The sequence below is a fragment of the Panthera leo genome, chromosome D2, assembly GCF_018350215.1.
Source record: "Panthera leo isolate Ple1 chromosome D2, P.leo_Ple1_pat1.1, whole genome shotgun sequence".
Classification (NCBI taxonomy): Eukaryota; Metazoa; Chordata; class Mammalia; order Carnivora; family Felidae; genus Panthera; species Panthera leo.
Window position 1 is genome coordinate 20,011,381 of NC_056689.1, and position 22,743 is coordinate 20,034,123.

At 36.9% G+C, this 22,743-nt stretch overlaps 1 protein-coding gene across 9 annotated transcripts in view; it reads left to right on the forward strand.

Annotated features, from left to right (window-relative positions):
• Positions 1–22,743, forward strand: part of BICC1 (BicC family RNA binding protein 1) — a 286,247-nt gene that overhangs the window by 237,172 nt on the left and 26,332 nt on the right. For 8 of the 9 annotated variants that reach the window (XM_042908455.1, XM_042908456.1, XM_042908459.1 and 5 more), the window contains 10 exons: positions 9,547–9,626; positions 11,259–11,417; positions 13,289–13,342; positions 13,782–13,976; positions 14,193–14,444; positions 16,491–16,622; positions 19,030–19,216; positions 21,056–21,217; positions 21,819–22,015; positions 22,153–22,285. In XM_042908455.1, the coding sequence (XP_042764389.1) occupies positions 9,547–9,626; positions 11,259–11,417; positions 13,289–13,342; positions 13,782–13,976; positions 14,193–14,444; positions 16,491–16,622; positions 19,030–19,216; positions 21,056–21,217; positions 21,819–22,015; positions 22,153–22,285 (1,551 nt within the window). The remainder of the gene's footprint in view (positions 1–9,546; positions 9,627–11,258; positions 11,418–13,288; positions 13,343–13,781; positions 13,977–14,192; positions 14,445–16,490; positions 16,623–19,029; positions 19,217–21,055; positions 21,218–21,818; positions 22,016–22,152; positions 22,286–22,743) is intronic. The other variant, XM_042908457.1, reaches the window with a different exon arrangement.

Genomic DNA, 22,743 nt, shown 5'->3' on the forward strand with positions numbered 1-22,743 from the left:
AAAGTAGAATGGTGGTTGCTGTGGGCTGAGGCAAAGGAGTATTACCTTTTGATAAATGTCTGGTAAATCCTGATTTAAAAATTTTTAGACTTCAAGGTAACTTTAGATATTTTTTTTAAAGAAAAATAAAGGACCATTTTGAAGTTATTTGATAATTTAATTTATATTTTTTTGCCCCAGAAGATATAAATGTCTTAGGACTAAGAGATTAAGACCCTTGGTTCCAGCTTACTCAAAACAGTCATCAAAAAAGTATGGAAGAAACAAATAATATACAGAATAGTGTCGCAGTTGAAGACAGGGGTATGACAGTTGTCTTCAGTATGTGTGACTGCATTAAAAAAAAAAAACTATTAACAGCTATTCAGCTATTCTGTAGAAAGTGGGAGTAAGAAGAACAAATTGGCAGATAGGCATTTTCCAAATAATTTAAGGCTCATTTACTTATTAGATACTTTTAGTTTTCATGAAAAATTAACTTTCCTGATACCACGAACAAGCTGGGAATAGTCTAACACCTAGAGTTGTTACCCTTAATTAACTGTTCTTCAGTGCAAGCTATGGAAATTTCTCAGTAGATCTTACAACAAAGAAGAGAGGAAAGGTGGAGAGTTTTTATGCCAGTCTCAGGCTGGCAAGTTACTTTTAGAACTGAATTCCTGGGGTGCCTGGGTGGTTCAGTTGGTTAAGCATCCGACTTTGGCTCAGATGATGATCTCACTGTCTGTGAGTTCAAGCCCTGCATCAGGCTCTGTGCTGACAGCTCAGAGCCTGGAGCCTGCTTCAGATTCTGTCTCCCTCTCTCTCTGCCCCTCCCCTACTGTCTGAAAAATAAATAAACATTAAAAAATTATTGAAACTGAATTCCTAAGAGTTTCGCTGTTTCTTACATACATTCTTAATTGTACCTCAAATATCTTCAGAATTTCTAGTTTTTAAATTTCTTCTCTTAGTAGGCCAAAAATAAAACAAAGAAATCGTGCATGTGGTATGATGTGGTCAAGTCTTCATTTACAGGACTTTCCTTGTCTAATGTGTGTGAACCCTTAAATGCATAGTTGCTTTTGGTAATGATAGCCAGCAGTTGTATGTTAGGATTATTCATGAATAGTCCCAGCTGTTGTAAAAAAGAACAGTCTGCCCTGGCCACAGATAAGAGCACTTTGGGTTTAGACCACAGGCCGTACCATGGGGACCTGCCATGTACACTGTGAACATCAGTATTCCTTGGAGAGAGAATGACAATTAGTCACATCTGGCTCCTCGAAATTCTTGCATAACTTGCTGTTATCTCAGTACAGTCTCCTGGGAAGGCTTTATCTTGGCACATGCCTGCATCCCCACTGCAACATTCCCTCCTTCATTAGACTGACCACTGCGACTCCTGTTCCATTTCAGAGGGCCAGCATTCAATTTGGGCTCTCCTTCTCATCCTGGGTACTGGGTTATTGTTTTTGTCATGTCTTATGTCTTGGTTTTGTTTGCACTGTCACAAGTGTCCTCCGTCTCTAGCACCCTTGCAGTAACCTAGCACTGCAGAAGCTTTCTGTAGAATTGTTACATACAAATCATTCAGACTATCCCAGATTTCCTCCTGGCATTTAAGTTTCCTTTTCTCCCTCTTCCCAGAATCCTTGTCCTTATCTCTGGAGTATAAAGCTCAGATGCCAAAAGACTTCAGAAACTAATTGAGTTAGGCTTTCTGTTTGTAGCTTTCTTTTTCCACGCTCCATGTTCCAGAGCTAGATTTCTCTTGTGCTTTGGATTTTTCCTCTCCTCTTTCTGCCTGAACAGCAAATCTGCAGTTATGCTTGGAGTTTAGTTTATAGTGCATAAGATAAAGTGGTTTGTAAGATAAGGTAGTTTACTGTTTCCTAATTCTCACACTTCTTAAATCCATCTGTTCTTGATTATTTCACCTATTATGCCTTGATTTTGCTTTATACTTTGTTTGCATTTTGTTCTTCTCTGAAATTGTTTCTAGAGTCCATAATTGTTTCTAAGTCCATAAAACTTGTTTCTAACTACATAAAAGCTTTGATAAGGCACATAGGAATCTTAAACAGAGAAGAGACATATGCCAGTTTACCTCTTCCTTCTCTCTTGCCTTATTTCCTCCTAAAGTTAAAACAACAGAGAACAATTAGAAGAGTGTATTGTCACTGTATTTTGAATGCTTTTATTGCTGATTATATTGGAGATATAGGCATTCCATCAGTAAAAGTTCTTGTATATCTTATAACTAGCTGTGAATTTTCTCTGGCTAAAAGCTCTTTTCTACCTAGTTGGTAAAGGATCCATAGGCTCCATCTTGGCGTGTGGACACACTCTTTCATTTAGCAAGAACCTGCCTAAAATTGTCATTACCATAGTGTGAAGGCACCTCCTCCCTAGTCATTGCCAAATAGTCGAACTGAGAATTGTCTTCAGGAACTAGTTATACTTTCTATTGATTTGTTCATGTCACGTATGCCACTATCATGTGAAGAATATACTTCCTCTGGAGCGCCTGGGTGGCACAGTTGGTTAATCATCCCACTCTTGATTTCAGCTCAGGTCATGATCTTATGGTTTGTGAGTTTAAGCCCCACATCTGGCTCTGCACTGATAGTGCTGAACCTGCTTGGGATTCTCTCTCTCCCCGTCTCTCTCTGCCCTTCCCCTGCTTGATCTCTTTCTCTCTCAAAAATAAATAAATAAACATTAAAGAAAAAAGAATACACTTCCTCTGTTGAGCATTAAGTTTCATTCGGCCATATGGAATTTTGAATAGGAAGTTATCCTGAGGCATCATGGCATGTAAACTGATTGTGGGTATCAATGGAAACATATTTTTCTCATGAAAACTAAGTTTTTATTTTGAAACACATTTGCTTTTGCACTTCTCTCTCTTTTCATTCCCCTTCTCTTCTAATTGACTAGGAAGGAGATTGATTTTTTCTGTTTTAAAATAAGGCAAATACGGATGATTTTATGCCTTATTCTAAAGCAGCACAGTAAGTTTGGGGAATGCCTGCAACAGGTAGATTTGTTTTTTTCTTGATCCCAGTTGTAATATCTGATGTGTTATAGGTGCTTGCTACTATTTTCCCTTAAATACTTAAAGCTTCAGTTCTTCCACCTACTCTTCAAATATACTCCTTTTTATTCTAACTCAGTTTATTAGAATTCTTGTCAAAGAGCATTCCTTGAAAGAATCTGGAGTCTGTATTACTGGCTTCAAAATTAAAGTGTGTTGACTTCCTGTCATTCTGTTTCATTCCTTTAAAATAATTTCTAGTCAGATTTAATGAGTCAGTTCAGGTTTTCTCTATCTGTTGATAAAGTATATCTTCACTTAAAAATGTGATATTGGTATGTTATTTGACCTGTTATAACATTTTTCTAAAGGGAAGTCTGTTTCTCAAGAGGTTAGAAGGAAAATTTTATTTCACAGAAAAATGTGGGTTGTGGCCCCATGATTATGAGTCAAATTTACTTTTGCTGATCAGCAGTGATTTGCCAGCTTAAAGGAAAAGTGATCAAAGTAGCACGTGGATTGGGTGGTATCTAATTTTGAACTGTGACAAGGCTCAGGTAGAGTTTGAAGTAGACTCCCATCTCCATAGAGGGTTTTCACTGCATTTGTTTGGTGCCTACAAGCACATTATTCACGAAATTTCAGTGGAGTGAACACCAAATTTCACCTATTTTGATGCAGAATTAATTGCATTCTTAGAGTGTGAAAAACAAGAGGAAAGCCCAAGCTGCCACTCTGAAGCTGGTCATGGATCACGGCAGATCACTATTTCACACATTTGTGTTTACTGCCAGTTTAAGTAAACTATAGTTTACTTAATAGTTTAAGGCTCTTGGAAACATTAACATTATGATGTCTTGGGTAAGCTGCTTATCATGAAATACCAAAAACTTGGAGAACAAAGTTGTTTATGAAGTTAGTTTTATTGAAGAATGTTATAGTACTGCTTTACACTGAAGACATTTGGATTTATTTGGAAGTATAATAATGTTCTGACCAAACTCCCTCATTGAAGAAACTCTACTCCAGAGATTCAGTGACTTTTCCAAGGTAACAGACCTTGTTTATGACTTACAATTCAGAATTTATTATCATAATTGTGGACTTTACATATTTCCCCCCACAATGCAACCTTTTACTTTTGCAGAGTCAGTCATTAAAACTTTTAAGACATCCTGCATGATATCTGCTGGCTTTTCCCTATGTAATCCAAGTCAATCAGTACCCTTGAGATGTCCAGGGCTTTTTTAGAGTTTTGGTTTATATTTGCTGTTTGATAAAATCCATACCCTACAGTCATAGTCTTCCTTATAGGAAAAAAAAAATTGACCCATTACTGCTTTAGAACTACTTGCTAGTTGTGGATATATTCCCAGTATTATGGGGAATTTTGGAGCAAGGTGGAGATCCCTCTCTGCCTTTCAACACTGACAACTCCTGATGGTGTTGATGGATCCAGTCCCAGCCAATGCCCTCCTTTTTAGACAGTTTTAAAGGCTAAGGCTTCTTAGAAAGAACTTGAAATAAAACTGAAGAGGTCTCCCAGCCAAAAGAAAGTGAATTCTGGGGCACCTGGGTGGCTCAGTCTGTTAAGCATCTGACTTTGGCTCAGGTCATGATCTCATGGCTGATGGATTTGAGCCCCACATCTGGCTCTGTGCTGACAGCTCAGAGTCTGGAGCCTGCTTTGGATTCTGTGTCTTCCTCTATCTGCTTCTCCCCTGCTCATGCTCGCTCACTCGCTCTCTCTATCTCTCTCTCTCAAAAATAAATAAATATTAAAAAAAAAAAGGGAAGTGAATTCTGTCCACTCTTATGGATTTGAGGCTAGTTTGATATACATGCATAAAATGTACTAAAGCCATCTTGATTTCAGGCCATGATATGGAACTTTTCTTCATAAACAAATGACTGTAATATGATCTTTTATTTTGGGTGTTGTGGGTGGGAGGAGTCAGGTTAGTTAAACAAGGGATTTTCTGTTGTTTTCTCTCTTCAAGAGAACATGCTGAGAAATGAAAGCATTGCATTGAATTTTGGGTGTTGAATCTTTTCTCAACCGTACTCAATCATGGAGACAAGAAAGTAGCTACAAACAAATCATTGGTGAAACAGTGATGGCTTAAATCTATCATATGTCAACAACTCATTACTTTTTTTTAATTTTTAAAAAATGTTTATTGATTTTTGAAAGAGAGACAGAGAGAGTGGGGCAGAGAGAGAAGGAGTCACAGAATCTGAAGCAGGCTCCAGGCTCCAAGCTGTCAGCACAGAGCCCCACATGGGGCTTGAACTCATGGAGTGTAAGATCATGACCTGAGCTGAAGTCGGACGCTTAACCAACTGAGCCACCCAGGCGCCCCTCATTACTTTCTGTAGCATTATAACTACAATGAAAATGGCTGACATGAGTCTTTTCTATAGATTTTGCTCTGGGACAGGAATGAAAGGGAAAGGAAGTTTAAACTTGAGGAAAGAAGGAAAAGGCAATAAAAATTTCACTGATGTTTCCAGGAATGGGAATGATTCCAAGGGTGGGAAACCAGAGAGTACAACCAGAGTACCAAGAGATAATCTTTTAAAACCATTACTAAACTTCACTTAAGTTCATATAACATCCCAACTCTTTTAAATATTTATCTTTACTGAAAATATGGTTTTTAGCATGTATTCTTATAAGAACAATTGTTGCCTTATCAACTCCTTATGAATTTCCACATGGAAGTCATAGAAACCTTTTTGCTCAAAGGTTTACCTCTTTTGCAGTATGCACATGTAAAATACCCATTTTATACCCATCTTCATACAGCTTCATACAACCTATTGAAGGCTGGACCACCCTCTGGTCTTCCTCTGTTCCATAGGGTTACACCACAGATTTGGGAACAAATTGATGGGACAGGAATCTAAAACCCCAAAATCTGGAAGGACATCTGACAGTTCTCTGTATTTTTATAGAGGTACTGAGATCAGGATATTTGAAGTCAAAACTGTCTGGGGAAGTGCAGGACGTATGATCACCTTAGATATGAAGTTTAGGCTCTTCCTATCGATTTCCATCTCCTTCCTCTGTATAGGTAGCCATTTCCAAAAAATAGGGGCACCTTCAGTCCATTCACCTACTGTTTACTTATTATCTACTACTTTGCTGGCATCATGGAAGTTATAAAACCAATTAAGACAATCCTTGTGTTTAGAGCACTTGAGGGTTGATTATAAAGCAATGAATATTATTTTTAGAGCAAATATCTTAAAATTTTCATGCCCAAATTGGTGTTGTCCTTCAAAGTAATTATTTTGAGGGAGGGGAAGACTATACACTTATTCCCTATTACTGTACCATCTTTCAACAATCTTTATAGCTGGGCTTTTCTTTACTTTTATATTTATTAATATAGTTAATTCTTTGGCTTTTCTCCATCAAGTATTTCCAGAATGGGTCTTAATAAAACCTCAGTCCCATGTAGGACACATTTAAACTGTGAAATGGAACATTCATTGAATGTGGAGAACTGGATTTCAGGATTTAAAATAAGCATGTTAAGTTCAGCTTGGAATCAGAGTTCACATCCTATAGATATCTTTTGAGCAAGGACAAAGGAGGGAATGAAGAAGACACTATTTTTGGTTCATTAGCAGTATAAACCAGAATTTTGTCATGTTTATTTTTCTCTACACTTATGAGACTTGATTATTTGAAGAACCATTTTCCAAACAAGTGCTAATTTGGGTCCTGGATACAATTTGATGTTACATGTTGGTGACTATGTGTTGTGTGTGTAGCTCTGTGTCCATTGATAATTTATATTTTTGGTCAGTAGATGGTGCTCTTTCACTTTGAAATAAAATGTATTTTCTATTGAGGCTTTTGCTTTTTATTTTGCTTATTGTTTTGTTCATACAGAGATGGTAGAAATCAAATTCTGTCATAAATTGGATCTGGGTCTCCTTGTCCACCTGGAGATGCATAGGAATTTTAATGTGATTATCCAATGTGTAAAGTAATAGGTTTTCAGATTAGCATACCACTCAATACTTAACTGTTAATTTGTTAGTAAGAAAATAAATGTTTTCCCCTGTAGAACCATTTTATATTATATATACTTGCCTGATACATAAGACACTACAATTATATCTTTTATGTGGTTTCATCTGCTGTGTCCTGTATTTGATTGAAGAATGACTTGGGAAACAAACAAAATGCCAATTACTGGATCCTGGAGACCCAGGAACGTATATTTTAGCAAGTGCTACAATTCAGTGTGATCAGGTATGTTTTCAGAAGTGCCAGATTCTAATCCCCCAGGAGTAAGCATTTTCAATAGAGAATAACATCAGAGTCAGCATACAGTAATTGAAACCAAAGTCAAAGATAGCTGGGATCAAAATTTTGAATGTAGACTGCTCGGAATATAAATATTGCCTACAGGAGTTATAATGCATATAATAAAAATTATTGAAGAAAATGCTTTTTTTTTACATTACTATGGTAAAGTTGGTGATAATCCTACAGAGAACAAGTGGTTTGTGTTAGAATGCACCAAAGAGCAAGCAATGTGGACACAATGCCATACCACCTTGAGTTTGTTGGACATCGATTTTGCCCTACTTTTAGGACCCTTGCCTTATAATACTTGATACTTTAAACAAATTGTAAGGTCTTTCATATTCACAGTGTCCCTGTTACATGGCAAGTATCAGAGGAAGGATTAAAGAATGGGTTAAGGAAAAGAGTCTAAGGCCAAGGGCAGCTCCCAGGAGACAGTCTGGGGGGGTTGGTCGGGGGCTAGAGGTGATGACATTGACTCAAAATACAGTTGCTGGAATGTCTCCCCAGGAAGCCAGATGCATTCCTTAGTTCTGAAGCTTGGTGGTGCACTGTTGTTGACTATGATTGTTCTGTCCTGGTCCTAAGAGCCAGTAGCTTTAGGACAGGGTTTCCTCCCTCCTTCCCATCTCTCCCATCTCTCCTATCCATCCTTCCTTCCTTCCTTCCTTCCTTCCTTCCTTCCTTCCTTCCATCCATCCATCCACCCACCCACCCACCCATGCATCCATCCTTCAGTTGCTCATTTTGACTTTGTTAATGTGACATGCTCATCATGGCATTGATTTTCAGATGGACTGCTGGTTGAGGATGGGTAAGTCATGATACCAGGGAAGTACATGTACTTTGATAAAATTCCCACCAGGTGATTCTCTTTTCTTACCCTAGAGAACTGATGGTTTGGAATTCTCAGCTAATATTTCCTGACCCTGTTGTTGATCTGAGGTGTAGTTCAGTGTAGGATGGACTCCACAGAGTCAGTCAGTACTGACTCTGCCTGAGGCAGTCAGTAAGATTGACATCACTAATGATGGTGATGATGATGCTCTGTTATCCAGCTTTATTGCTTTCATGATATCACTTTATCATAAGGCTAGTGGTATGGAACTTCTGGCTTACCTCAAAATGGTCTTGGTCTGGGTCAGGCTACCCATGGGGTAATAGAGGACCCTATTATGGCAGAGACTTAGAAAGAGAGAAGAGACACGTCCTCACCTGAGAGTTTTAGCTGTGATATTTCCCTTCTTCTGAAGATTCTAGCTTGGCCAGCTGTCTCCTCTCCTCAAAGCTTTTACTCAGACCTCACTTTCTGAATCAGGCCTAATGCACTGACCCCTTCCCACAGCTGGTCCTCCTCATGCTTTTGTCTCGTTCTCCTCTTCATAACAGTTATGTTATAATACACTAGATAATTTGTTTATTTGATTCAGTTTTGTCTCCCTGTACAAGACTGTCAGCTCCATGTGGACAAAGGTATTTTTCTTCACTAATATATCCCTTGACCCCTAGAATAGTGCCTGGTACAGGAAATACTTGCTGAATGAATTAATGCTTTCCTTTATAACATTCTGTGGCTGTAATAAATAACACCTATAGTATATATTAGCCATTTAACACTAGTTCTGAATAAATATTAAATATTACTGAATGAAGATTATGTTTTATTCTGTTAACCCTGACCTGTAAAGATACCTTCTGAATTAGGTTAGCACATGGTTTAAAGTCTGGATGCAGAGTTGGAAGACATGAGATTATAATGAATGAGCCTATTGGTGGTTTTCTAGGGCAAGTTACTAACCTGCTCCGTGCCTTAGTTTCCTCTGGAAATAACCTCACAGAACTGTGATTAAATTAGCTTATGGATTAAATGAGCTCATGATTCTAAAGCCTTAGATAAGGGCTTGGAGTATAGCAAGAATGTAGTCATAAATTGAATTTATAGATTCTTGTTTAAAAAAAATTATATGATAAACTTACTTTGCAGGTAAGTGATTTGGCCAGTTGTCAGAAGGAAAAGACCACACAGATAAATGTACAACTTGGGGATTTTCCATATTCCTGTCTTAATTGCAGTGTTAACACACCTAGAATGAATCAAATATTGAATTTCTTATGGATTCTATTTTCTTATATTGTAACATCAATTTTAAAACAAAGAGTTTTAGGGGTTTCACATGAGCCCTTTTTTGATTTCTTATAGATCCCCATATTAAGGTTTCTGGAAAGAAAGAAGATGTTAAGGAGGCCAAGGAAATGATCATGTCTGTCTTAGACACAAAAGTAAGTGAATGTTAAGGACACTCAGATGTCAGAACCTTGTCTCTGCAAGGGCTACTTCATGCTGTTATGAAAAGAACCATTTGGAGAAGAAAAACCAGGAGAAAGTAATGGTGGGTTTTAAAATAAGCATGTGTGTTTCTACAATGGATGTAAAATTCTGTTTAAAATTTGAATGGGTTCTGTCATGCTGGGTAATTGAGTGATATTTTCAGAAATCAACACTGACCCTGATTAGTGTGGGGCAAATAATGAAGTTTAGAAGAATTAGCATATTGCCTTTATGATGCCAGAATGATCTTCTATATAATTGTGCGTGATGGCATGAAACCTGGCAGTTTCTTTTGTAAGTTCTTTCTCTCTGCATGTATAGGTATAGAGAGGTAATAGGGAAATTTAGATGTGTAAAAATATACACTCCCTTGTGAGAATTTATTCTATTAAATATTTCTAAATCACTTAGTATATCTCAGGCACTTTGCTGAGCATTTTACAAATACTAATTTGTTTAATGCTTATAACTAACTCAGCACAGAGATATTAGGGAATTTTCCCAGAATCTGTAGCTAATAAATGGAGAAGTGGGATTTAAATCCAGGCTGTCTGGTTCTTAACCACTGTGTTTTGCGACCTGATATTCCATTGAAATAGTTTCTGATGTCTTCCTTTTTTTTTTTTTTTTCTTTTCTTGTTCTTTTAATTTTTGGAATTATTCACCTTCTAATTATTAAATATTCTAATTTTTTCCCAAAAAATAATGTATGTTCCCTGTATTTAAAATGTTAAACTAAAAGAAGAACAAAGTTTAAAGACCAAAGTATTTAATGGATATGTTTAAAATTTAAGAATTAAGATGTAAAAACTATTGATATTTTTAATGTCTTATTTTGACTTTTTAATTTTACTTTAAAAACTGAAGGACTGAAGAATTTCGATATTAGTCTTATAAATGAGGAAATATTTCATGTGTTTATAATTGTACAATACTGAATTTCCCAAAATTAAATACATAGATTCTAACATGACCACAGTTATTCATTATGTCTTAGAATTTTACATTTTGCTTTATTATAACTAATCTTACACTTTGTACTGGTTTATGTAAGCCTTGTTACTGCTAGAGAGCTGTGCTTTGTTTTCCTTTCCTCACTCTTCTTCCTACCAGCAAGAATAGTAGATCTGCTCTGTAGTTTGGCCTATAGTAATGGACTGGTTGTGAAAACAATGCTTACAAATACCTTTTTAGTTTTGAGTTTTATTTTTATTGTTTTCTGTCACAGTTCAACAGTCCTACTAACATACATATATTCAGTCTTGCAGTTGTTTTCATCTGTTTTTAGTTATTTGAATTAAATGTTTCATGAATAATGTCTGTTAAAGATAAAAATGAGATGAGTAATTTATTTGTAACTCTGCCTGACTTTATTTAAATGATATTTTCCAAATAAATATCTTGTATAGCCAAAGAGAAATGATAGAAATTGCACATTTATAGATTAATATGATTCCAAAAAATTTATAAGATTTCCCACCAGGTCACTTGTTTTTAGTACTGTCCCCTTGGATAAAACGTGTTTTAAGGAGTTGTTCCTTCCTTTTGCATGCATCAAGAAATAATACATTATTTCCATGTAGAGCAATCGAGTCACTTTGAAGATGGATGTTTCACATACAGAACATTCTCATGTAATCGGCAAAGGTGGCAACAATATTAAAAAAGTGATGGAAGAAACAGGATGCCACATCCACTTTCCAGATTCCAACAGGAATAATCAAGCAGAAAAAAGCAACCAGGTGCTTTGTCTTTTCACATGAACTGTTATGGGACAGATTAAAGCTTTGATTTTCCATATGCATATCTTTTTTGGGAGATGAAAGCAAAAAAATAATCATGGAGATACCATATTGATTTTACTAATATGTGACTATACAGAAATGAATGAATAAGCAAACACCAGAATCAGACCTTTAAATGCAGAGAACAAACTGATGCTTCCTAGAGGAGAGGGGGGATTGGGCAAAATGGGTGAAGGGGAGTGGGAGTTACAGGCTTCCAGTTATGGAATGAGTAAGTCATGGAAATAAAAGGCACAGCATAGAGAATATAGCCAGTGGTGTTGTAATAGCAACATATGATGGTAGATGGTAGCTATGGTGAGCATAGCATAATGTATAAGCTTGTCAAATCACTGATGTTGTACACTTGAAACTAATGTAACATTGTGTGTCAACTATACTAAAAAATAAAAATAAATAAGAATGTATGACTCTTTCCCAGGAGGTTGAAGGTGCTCTACTTTTTTAAAGAGATGAATTATAGGTAGGCCATAAAGTGCTTATCTCTAACTGGTTGGTAGAAGAGAGGGGAGCAACATAAATGTGATAGCAATATAAAACGAAGTCCCTAAGGAAAGGCCCAGGGAGCATTACATTAGGAAAGGACCTACAGCCTTGCCTGGTCCAAGAACCTGTTCAGTGTGGGGATTCTGTTGGTAGCATCATACCCGCGGTTCTCCAGGGTACACCAGATCACCTGCTCAGAGGCCACGCACGAGTGCCCAACTTCCTCACGTTGGTGGAATTATGTTTCTCTTTAGTTTATACACGTTTTTTCTAGTTCTTGTATTTGAAAACAAATGAAACTTACCTATCCATACAAAGCACTTTCAGTACTTGAAGAACAGATAGTATTATTTGTGTTATTTGGAAGTTTTCTCTCTAATCACAATACTAGAAACTGTCAGCCTCAAAGATGAATAGGGTAGTCTTTTCTCTATGAGGACTAATGGTGATGGTGACACACACATAAGGAAGATAGATAGAAAGCAAGGGCAGTATTCAAAACATTTGACAATTGGTATGGCACGGGGCATGGTCCATTAGGAGCAGTGTCCTGAAGCCCTACACCCTTACTCTCATGCCAAGATTAATTCTTTTTTTGTTTTTTTTTTTTTAAATTTTTTTAATGTTTATTTTTGAGAGAGAGAGAGTGCAAACGGAGGAGGGCAGAGAGAGAGGGAGACACAGATTCCGAAGCAGGTTCCGGGCTCTCAGCTGTCAGCACAAAGCCTGATGTGGGGCTTGAACTCATGAGCCATGAGATAGTGAGATATGACCTGAGCTGAAGTTGAACGCTTAACTGACTGAGCCACCCAGGCGCCCCCAAGATTAATTTTTTACTTGATGGATTGTGGGAAAGTTCAAGGGATCCCAGGAGAGAGCTGGAGGTGGTGTTGAAGCAATAGTTTTTTTTAACCAATTAGCATGAAGTGGTTCAATATTTTGAGTACCTACTGCAGCAATATCATTGTATATTGATATATTGTACAGAGTTGATATACAGTATGCAGAGTTTAAACAAAAGGTAGAAAATGCAGTAAATGAGAAATGAGAAGGGGAGCAGGATGGCATTATGGGGACTGTGAGGCTTACATAAGTCTGGGGGTTGATGTAAATCAGTTGACACAAATCAGCTGAGGAGCTTGTTAAAATGCAAATTGTGATTAAGCAGGTCTGGGTTGGTGCTTGAGACCCTTCATTTTTAACAAGCTCCTAGATAATGGCAGTGCTGTTTTTCCTGGATGACACTTTGAGTGGCAAGGGTGTAGATAGCTGGAAATGCAGATGTGGGCTCAAAATAAATCTGTATTTTCTTATTTTTGCAGGTATCTATAGCAGGACAACCAGCAGGAGTAGAATCTGCCCGAGTTAGAATTCGGGTAACTATTTATTACTTTAATACTGTAAATCAGTATCAGCAGTGTTTGCATCATAAGGCAATAAAAATATCTTAGTGTATCAATTTATAACCAAATCATATGTTCAATAGGTAGGAAATAGTGACAGAAGTTGTTTTAATGTGTTGAAGATGTTTCTTAGTGATGTTCCATTTTGTACCTGACTCCGTTTCTCTGATGATTTTGAGATGGTCAGAAAGAGGCCCGAGGAAGAATACCACAGGCAGTTTAGGTTACAAACTCTTTGGTTTCACAGACTCTTTTTATTCGAGAAACTACCTAGTTTGCTCAAGCTTATATCTGTAATAAAAGCAATTTATGTTTTAGAATTCCATCCTCAGAAAAAAAAGAACAAGTTATGCATATCTCTAAGCATGCAGTCACTCAACTGTCTGCCTCAGGCTCTAATACTTTCATTTAGGAGCTGCTTCCTTTGGTGCTGATGTTTGAGTTACCAATCGCTGGGATTCTTCAGCCAGTTCCTGATCCTAACTCCCCCTCGATTCAGCACATATCACAAACATACAACATTTCAGTGTCATTTAAACAGCGTTCCCGAATGTATGGTGCTACTGTGATAGTACGAGGGTCTCAGAATAACACCAGCGCTGTGAAGGTAAGTAATTGAGATAATTATGAACATTGTAAGTGTACAAATTATGCAATTTTATTTTCAGAGGATTTTAGACTAATCCGTTTTCTAGAATTTTTCCTTGTATTGCATTATGGGTTATAGAATTCTTTGAATTTCTCTGTAGCAATTAGAAGTACACTAGAATCTTTCCTTGTATATGGACATTTTATAGGATTATTTCCCACCCTTTTCTCCTAGGAAGGAACCGCCATGCTGTTGGAACATCTCGCTGGGAGCTTGGCATCAGCTATTCCTGTGAGCACACAACTAGATATTGCAGCTCAACATCATCTCTTTATGATGGGTCGAAATGGAAGCAACATCAAACATATCATGCAAAGAACAGGTGCTCAGATCCACTTTCCTGACCCCAGTAACCCACAAAAGAAATCCACCGTCTACCTCCAGGGCACCATTGAGTCTGTCTGTCTTGCAAGGCAATATCTCATGGTAGGTTTATTGATATTAGTGTTACTATTTTATTTTACTTCGTTTACTTCTTTGAGTACAGTATATGTTGGCGCACATACCATACTACTGGTATTTATGAAAACATTTGGAAGCCTGTCAGATAAGGAAGTTTCTTGGTAAAAGGAAATAAAATAAGAGTAAAGTATGTAGTACCTCACAAGCTTAATTTCATTGCATAAGTGAGTAATTTATTTGCTGTATTTTTTTTAACTTTAAACACAAAAGAGGATACAGTGAAATAATGGGCTGTATTTTGTAGGAGGTGATTATTTTCATCTGACATGTAGTATTAGTTTGCATTTGACAAAAAAAGTCTGTTTAAACAGAAAAGTAAAAATAACTTTTTACCCTCAAAGACATAAATTTTAGTGGCCTGAAACATTTGAAAATTTCAAAAATCTCTGATACAATTTAAAAAATGGAATTTAAACCTTGAATTTGAGTCTTAACGCATTGAAGAAAATAGCAATTATATAATTTGATACTGGTTCCGATTTAAAATTTGCTGTTTCTGTCCTTCCTATATTCATTTAAAAACACAGTGTGTAGGTTGATACATAGTAACAAAGTGGATTGACACAATGTGGACTCATAAATATTCTTATTAAAAACACCATTTTATTCTGTTCAAGAACTTGATCTGTAATGACATTTGAATCAGTAACCTTCGGATGTGATCTTTGCTATTGTTAACTCACAGAATTTGTTTTTGAGAAACTTTCAGAAAATCCAAATTTTTATTGTTGATTCCATTCCTCTGACAGATAAGAACTTGTTACAATCATTAAGCATACATAATTATTTTGTTGTGAATGATTTTTTTTAGCCAAGCTTAGTTTACCAGACTACTTTTAAAATATCACTAGTTAGGTAGCATATTTGTATCCAAAGATTATTATGATTACTTTTCATAATTTTCTTTTTTTCTGATTTTTAAGTTCTTGAAGTATTATTTTTAGTGAACTTTTTCATTCATTCTATGCAGTTAGGAGTTCATATTCATGCTTTGACCGAACCTGCCAAAAATACAAGTGTGCAATGAGATATATTATTGTACAATATTGAAAGAAGTGAGGAAGAGAGGAGTAAATTAAAAGGCTTTTAATCTATATTTTAAATCCAAAAATCACTTTTATCCACAAGGAAAATGAAGCACAGTAATTTCACTTTAATTCCAGTGTATTTGGCTGTTATTTCTCCTGATACTTATATACAGAACCCAGCTAGTACTGGGCAGGCTAGTACTGAGCATCCTGTGACTCAGTAAAAGTATGGGATGTGGTTCCTAAACGTAGTAGATTCGGGGCCAGGAAGAAAGCATCAGAGAAAGAAACAAGTGCTAACCTGTGCAGTGCTAAAAAGTGAGAAGCCTAAAAGAAGGAACAGTAGTAGCAGTTTACCTCAAGAAGGAGATAAGGTTGGAGCTGCAGCAGAAGAGAGGTAGGACTTTGGTTGGTGAAGAAGCCTTTTGGTGAGTTGAGACCAAAGTACAGTATCTGTTTGAACAGTGGTCAAGAGGCCGGTCTAACCTGGGGAAGGGACAGATGTATAGACATACAGACCTGTGATTGCACAAGCAAAGGGCCAGATTGTGGACATCTCTACTGATACATGTTTAGATTTCATTCAGAAGGCGATAAAAAATCACTACTGTAAGTCTTTGAGCAAAAGCACAAGATTCATACTCTTGATGTAGATGAGAATCTAATTTCTGGCATCTGTAACAAAACTGAAGTCAGAGAATGGAAGAGTTTTCCAAGGTGAAAAGTGAGTAAAAAAATTCAGAGCCAATAACAGAAAACTTCAGACATGTACAATGTTGTCTTTTAAAAAATAGTTTGTGCCCTCAGTATTATTTCCACACCAGTTTTCTAAGCTTTGTTAAAGTATGTAATTTAGCTTTAATACTTGGGTTTATTCTTTAAGCCCATAGAATATTGCATTATTTGTAGGCACGTTAAGTTATCAGATGTTTAAGTGAGTAATGTTTTTACCTCTGACACTCTCTTTTGTGACATTTCTTAGGGTTGTCTTCCTCTTGTGTTGATGTTTGATATGAAGGAAGAAATTGAAGTGGACCCACAGTTCACTGCCCAGCTGATGGAACAGCTTGATGTCTTCATCAGCATTAAACCAAAGCCGAAACAGCCAAGCAAGGTGGGTTCAGAGTCCAGACCCAGAGCACCACGTTCCAGCTAGTTCTGTTTTCATATAAATGTTATTTGCATATACACGGAATTAAATATTCCATATAATATATATATCATTATATATTATACTTAGTTATTTAAATACATAAATTTGTACCATTCATTATTGATCATCATTTTATTTAAATATGGGTTGGTTTTGGAGTCCATATTGAATGACCATTATTTTTTACAAATATATGAGAAGAGAAAATATGTTTTTATTAATTTGCAGTCTGGTAACTTTCAGCTTTGTTAAGTTATCAGAGAGTTAAGGCTAAACATTGTGTTAAGTGTGCATGTGTATGTGTACATATCCAGTGCAATTCAAAAATATTTAGCTTACGTACTCTGTGAGCCACTCTGCTGGACCTGGAGATTTAAAGAATAGGTGCCCAATGAGAAAGAATGAAATATGGCCTTTTGTAGCAACGTGGATGGAACTGGAGAGTGTGATGCTAAGTGAAATAAGCCATACAGAGAAAGACAGATACCATATGGTTTCACTCTTATGTGGATCCTGAGAAACTTAACAGAAACCCATGGGGGAGGGGAAGGGAAAAAAAAAAAAAGAGGTTAGAGTGGGAGAGAGCCAAAGCATAAGAGACTCTTAAAAACTGATAACAAACTGAGGGTTGATGGGGGGTGGGAGGGAGGGGAGGGTGGGTGATGGGTATTGAGGAGGGCACCTTTTGGGATGAGCACTGGGTGTTGTATGGAAACCAATTTGACAATAAATTTCATATATTAAAAAAATAAAGAAAGAATAGGTGCCCATTCTCTTTAAGAAAATAAAGTGATCAAAAGTAAATAACGAAGTATTCCCAGTTCAGCCTTCTTGGAACTTCTCCTCTAAGATCTTGCAGAATTTCAATAATTACATGTATAGTCAAAATTTAATAGGATAAACCTGATGATGTTAAATGCTAGTGAGAATGTGAGGGAAGAGGAATGTTCCTACATTAATGTTTGGTAAATTGGCACAGCCACTTTGAGGAACAATAGCGACTGTCAGATCACACTGAAAATATTGATAGCCTCGACCCCCCAGTATTTATGCCTAGTTATACACCCTGAAGAGACCTTTGTACCAGATGTCAGAAGACAAGAAGCAGGTTGCTTCTTTTAACATGTACTAATGAAATCATTTATGAAAATTTTTATTCTAGTAGTTAAAACACGTAACAGTTATGCTTTCCATTTTTTAATTTTTGTTAATCTTGTTATGTGTATCATGGTGTATGTATAATATGTATCATGGACAATTTTGTATATATGTAAACTAACATGGCGTTCAGTGTCTAAAGAGAAACAATCATGCCTTCTTCAAAAGTAAACTTTAAAGGAAAAGATAGGACCGATTCTAAGTGAGCCTAATATAATGAGTTTAGAGTTAGAGAACAGGACATTAATTTTATGTATCTTGAAGCTTCATGCTTGACTAATTTGAGTTGACTGAAGTCACTGTAGATACCAGGACTAAAAGCTAAAGACAGAAGAGATTTTATGCATATAAAGAGGGTCAAACACACGAGAAACTCCTGGAGCTTAGTAAGAAATGAGCACAGATCAGGGGAAAATAGATTGTGAGAATTCTAAAGCCTTGTAGCATCCCAGGGCTATTTAATTCTTCCTAGCTGGCCCTGAAGCTGACTACTGCATTAACTGCTTTCTCAGTCACAAATTTTCTTTATTGCCCATTTAGGCTCTCCCACTTGAGTTCACAGTTCCAATTTTCTAGATGAGTCCATTGAGAAAAAATATATTGTTTAGAAATTTATTTTACCATAAGCTTTGCCATAGATATGTCATCAGTGAGGAATAGTGGTACCTTAAAGTCTATTAGTTAACTAGTAGGCTATAAATGTCAAATGTAAGTGACTGTTATTATGCAGTCTGTATGTAGTGACTAGTTTGATTTGTTTTGTAAAGATGAGATAAAGGGCAGAAAGCCTTAATGTAAAAAAAGGCAAGTGGACATAAAGAGAATGGGCTGTAGATGCGAACGACCTGAGGTCCAGTCTTCTCGCTGCTCCTCCAGCTAGGCTGTGCCTGTGGATAGGTCCCTTATCCTCACTAAATATGAATATTCATTCCCACCCAGAAGGTGTCTGCCAGGCATTAAGATGTATGTGCAGTTTCAATCACAGTGCCTGGCACACAGGACATACCCAATAAAATGTCACTAACATTTTATGGTTTTACCAAAAGGAATAAACATAAGAAATAAGCAGTTAGAATTTTTAATTGATTTTAAAACAGCATTGATTCCCTGACTGGAATCCTTTTTACCATATTCGTTTCTCACCCACCTCCCAATACATTGTAGACTACTTGCATATCACCTTTTTCTTTCCCATTATGTGTTTTCATAGTCTGTGATTGTGAAAAGTGTTGAGCGAAATGCCTTAAATATGTATGAAGCAAGGAAATGTCTCCTCGGACTTGAAAGCAGTGGGGTTACCATAGCAACCAGTCCATCCCCAGCATCGTGCCCTGCCGGCCTGGCATGTCCCAGCCTGGACATCTTAGCTTCAGCAGGCCTTGGACTCACTGGACTAGGTATAAAATTTATTATTATAGCGCTTCTCAGTCACTGGGGGATTGCTTAGCCAGTTCCCTTTCTTTCTACCTTTTGGGGCTACATTTTAAAGGCTTTTTCTCTCATCAGGCTCTAAGATCAAGTGAAAAAGCAACAAAACTCACATCAATCCATTTTGGGTTTTTTTGTTAGAATATAGATTTTTGTTACTCAGATTCTTTTTATTTCGGCATAAATAATCGAGGTCTGTTTTATTTTCAGTGGCTGTGTTTGTTCTTTTAAATTAAGAATGCCATTGAGAGTGAAGTGAGCAGGCTAACTATAATTTATGTGTTTGTTCTCTCTTGCATTTGCAATATTGCCATCCATCCCTAGAGGTAAAGATTATCCAGTGTGCTTTTCAAAAAGTAATTGCAGATCTGTATGAGGGGTAGGGAGAGGGGGAAGTGAAAGTGAGCAGAACCCCCAGTCACAGAGGTCAGAACTGCCTCATCCAGATGCAAAGGAAATCTAGCCTGCGGCCACCAAGAGGGGCAAATGGACTTGTATTTATATCTAAGGTGAAGAAGATGAAAAAGAAAAATAGAAGATGAAAGAGCATCACCCCTCAGTGCCTTAGTTCTTTGCGAAAGTGAGGCGAGGCGTTTCATGGTTGTGACGATATGTACTGCCTCATTTATGGATTTCCATCTGACAGGCTAAAGTTCATTGCCATGTTGCAGTTATGCTAGTTCACTACTTTCTTGCACATTTTTCAGTAGCCTTAATATAAAAAGTGAATGTAATAACCCTAGAAAATCATTCTGCCTCACTCAGTGTTGATCTGAGACAGAAAAAATACTCTCAGCATTCTGTAAACTTTTTTCCTAATGGTTATTTCATGCTTTTAAAATTATAATATGGTTATAATATAATTAAGATTCCAAGTACCCCTGTCTAGGCATCATTACAGTAAAGACAGACTCTTTTTCCTTTGGCCTCTAATCTCCCAAAGTTGTCCGTTCCACTGGAGACCTGGACAGTCATAATAACATATGCATGTGAATCAGGAAGTGGCAGGTGAGAGAATTTAGCCGGAACCAAGTTGTTCCTACACTAGAGAGAAAAAAGTGAGCAAAGATTCAGTTACTCAGGTTTTTAAATGTTTTCATGTCTGTACCTATCCTGTAATACTTAATACTTTAAATATTCCTGGAAAATTGTATACAATTTCATATTTTACTTTAGAATATATTTTAAATGCCTGAAGGGAAATTTTCATTACTTAAATCAAACATTAAATCCTTTAAACAAGCAAGAAACAAAAAATCGTTTCTGAGGAAAGTTTCATACACATTGAGATGGAGTACCAGAGAGGTTGTTTTGACACATGAATGAAAACTGTTCCAAGTGGCTCGGCCTATCCACAAATGGGCCAAATGAAGTTATTCTGCTGCAGGAGAACATTCCCCTGTTCTCTGCTAATTGCAGGTGGTTTGAAAAGAGTTAGTTTGGAGACCGAAAACAGTGAGTTATGCAGAGAAATAAAAATGAGCTTCCACTTGAACAGAATTTGGTTCATCCTGGCTAGTTGAGATGAATGCAGAGCAGCTGGCAGTGCTCAGGGACCCTGATCGTTTCCCTGGTTTGCACACACCTATCTCCCATTTTCTGACCAGCATATGTTTGTGGATAGTCTGAGTTCTGTGTCGGAGTTGTATCATGCAATATTTCACGTGGATGTTTGAAAGAAGGTAACCTGTTCTTTATATTTAGAAAATATCAGATTATATCTGTGCATTCCAACTGGCAATATTGGTGCCATCTGTATTTTCAAATCTTGAATTTTTGCATATTGACTTTACATTCATTTATTGCAGGTCTTTTGGGGCCTACCACCTTATCTCTAAACACATCAACAACCCCAAACTCACTCTTGAACGCTCTTAATAGCTCAGTCAGTCCTTTGCAAAGTCCAAGTTCTGGCACCCCGAGTCCCACATTATGGGCACCCCCACTTGCTAACACTTCAAGTGCCACAGGTGAGTATAATTCAAATACAGTCAAAGGCATGCATTCTTAGGTATCAGTTTTTAAGTAAAATTCACTAATGGCTCTGTTTCCTTAGAGAAAAATTATGGTTCAAAGCATACTGCAGGTAAACACAAATTCCCCAATGTGTAAATTAGTTAAAATGAAGCATGACAAGCAGTGGGTTTTTCATAAAAGTGAAATACAGTCTTCAGACCTGACAAGCAGATCAGGAAGAAGAGTGCGATGAGCAGGAAGCAGTGGCAAAGACACCAGAAGGTCACTGACCTGGTAATTAACAAATGTAGGTTCCATTCGGACAGATGTGCTTGGTAGTCATATGGACATGCTAAATCTAGCTTGTTTCCTCATCAGTACTATGAAGAGCTTAGATTAAATTTTCTCTAAAGTCTTGTTCCATTTTAACATTATTTTGTGTTTTTATAGTAATGTTAAACCTTTTTACAGAGGAGGTATCAAAATTGAATTCTCTTCTGAATTTATAGCAAAAAAATGAGGGGTATTTTTGTTTTTCTGAAAATAATAAAGTAATGTTTGTTGAATCTGAGTTTTTTCCGGTCTAATATCTGTCTTCATGAAATGTTGTTACAGGTTTTTCTGCTATACCACATCTTATGATTCCATCTACTGCCCAAGCCACATTAACCAATATTTTGTTGTCTGGAGTGCCCACCTATGGGCACACAGCTCCATCTCCCCCTCCTGGCTTGACTCCTGTTGATGTCCATATCAACAGTATGCAGACAGAAGGAAAAAAAATCTCTGCTTCTTTAAATGGACATGCACAGGTAATGTCCTTTGCTAGAGTAGTGTGATCTATGCTGTTTCTAAGAGATAAGCCACTGGTAATATGTTTACACTTTCACCTGCAATGAATTTTAGAATTGTGACCATATCTGTATGTTATTTTCTATTATTATTTTAGTCTCCAAATATAAAATATGGTGCAATATCCACCTCATCACTTGGAGAAAAAGTACTGAGTGGGAATCACAGTGATCCATCTAGACAAACAACTGGACCTGAGCAGGCATCTCCCAAATCAAACCCTGCAGAAGGTATCTTCCCTTCTGAACTTCAGCCTGGTCTGTTACTTGGATAAAGGGGGTTGTAAAAAGTCTCTGCAGTGATTTCAAGTTGGTTTTGCTAACCAGTTATGACTCATCTTGCCTCAAGGATGCAGAAAGACATCTTGAATAAAATTCCAAAGAACATGGAAAAGATAAACTGAAAAACACTTCCCACAGAAAGAAATCACTTCCCATTACATTGGAACTTCCTAAATTGAAGTGTAATTATGTAAGAGGAAGGCGTCAATTTACTAAATGTACACACATGATTTTTTTCCAAGTAGAGTTATTTCTTTTTTTTATAACCCTTTCACCCCTAATAATCTTTTAAAAATTATGAGGGTCTCTCTTCATATTTCATCTTGGGTGAAATTTGAGACAGCTTGAATTTAAGCTGCCTTCTTTGCAGTTGAAAGCTGGTATGCCTGGGTCTTCCTAGAGTTGGG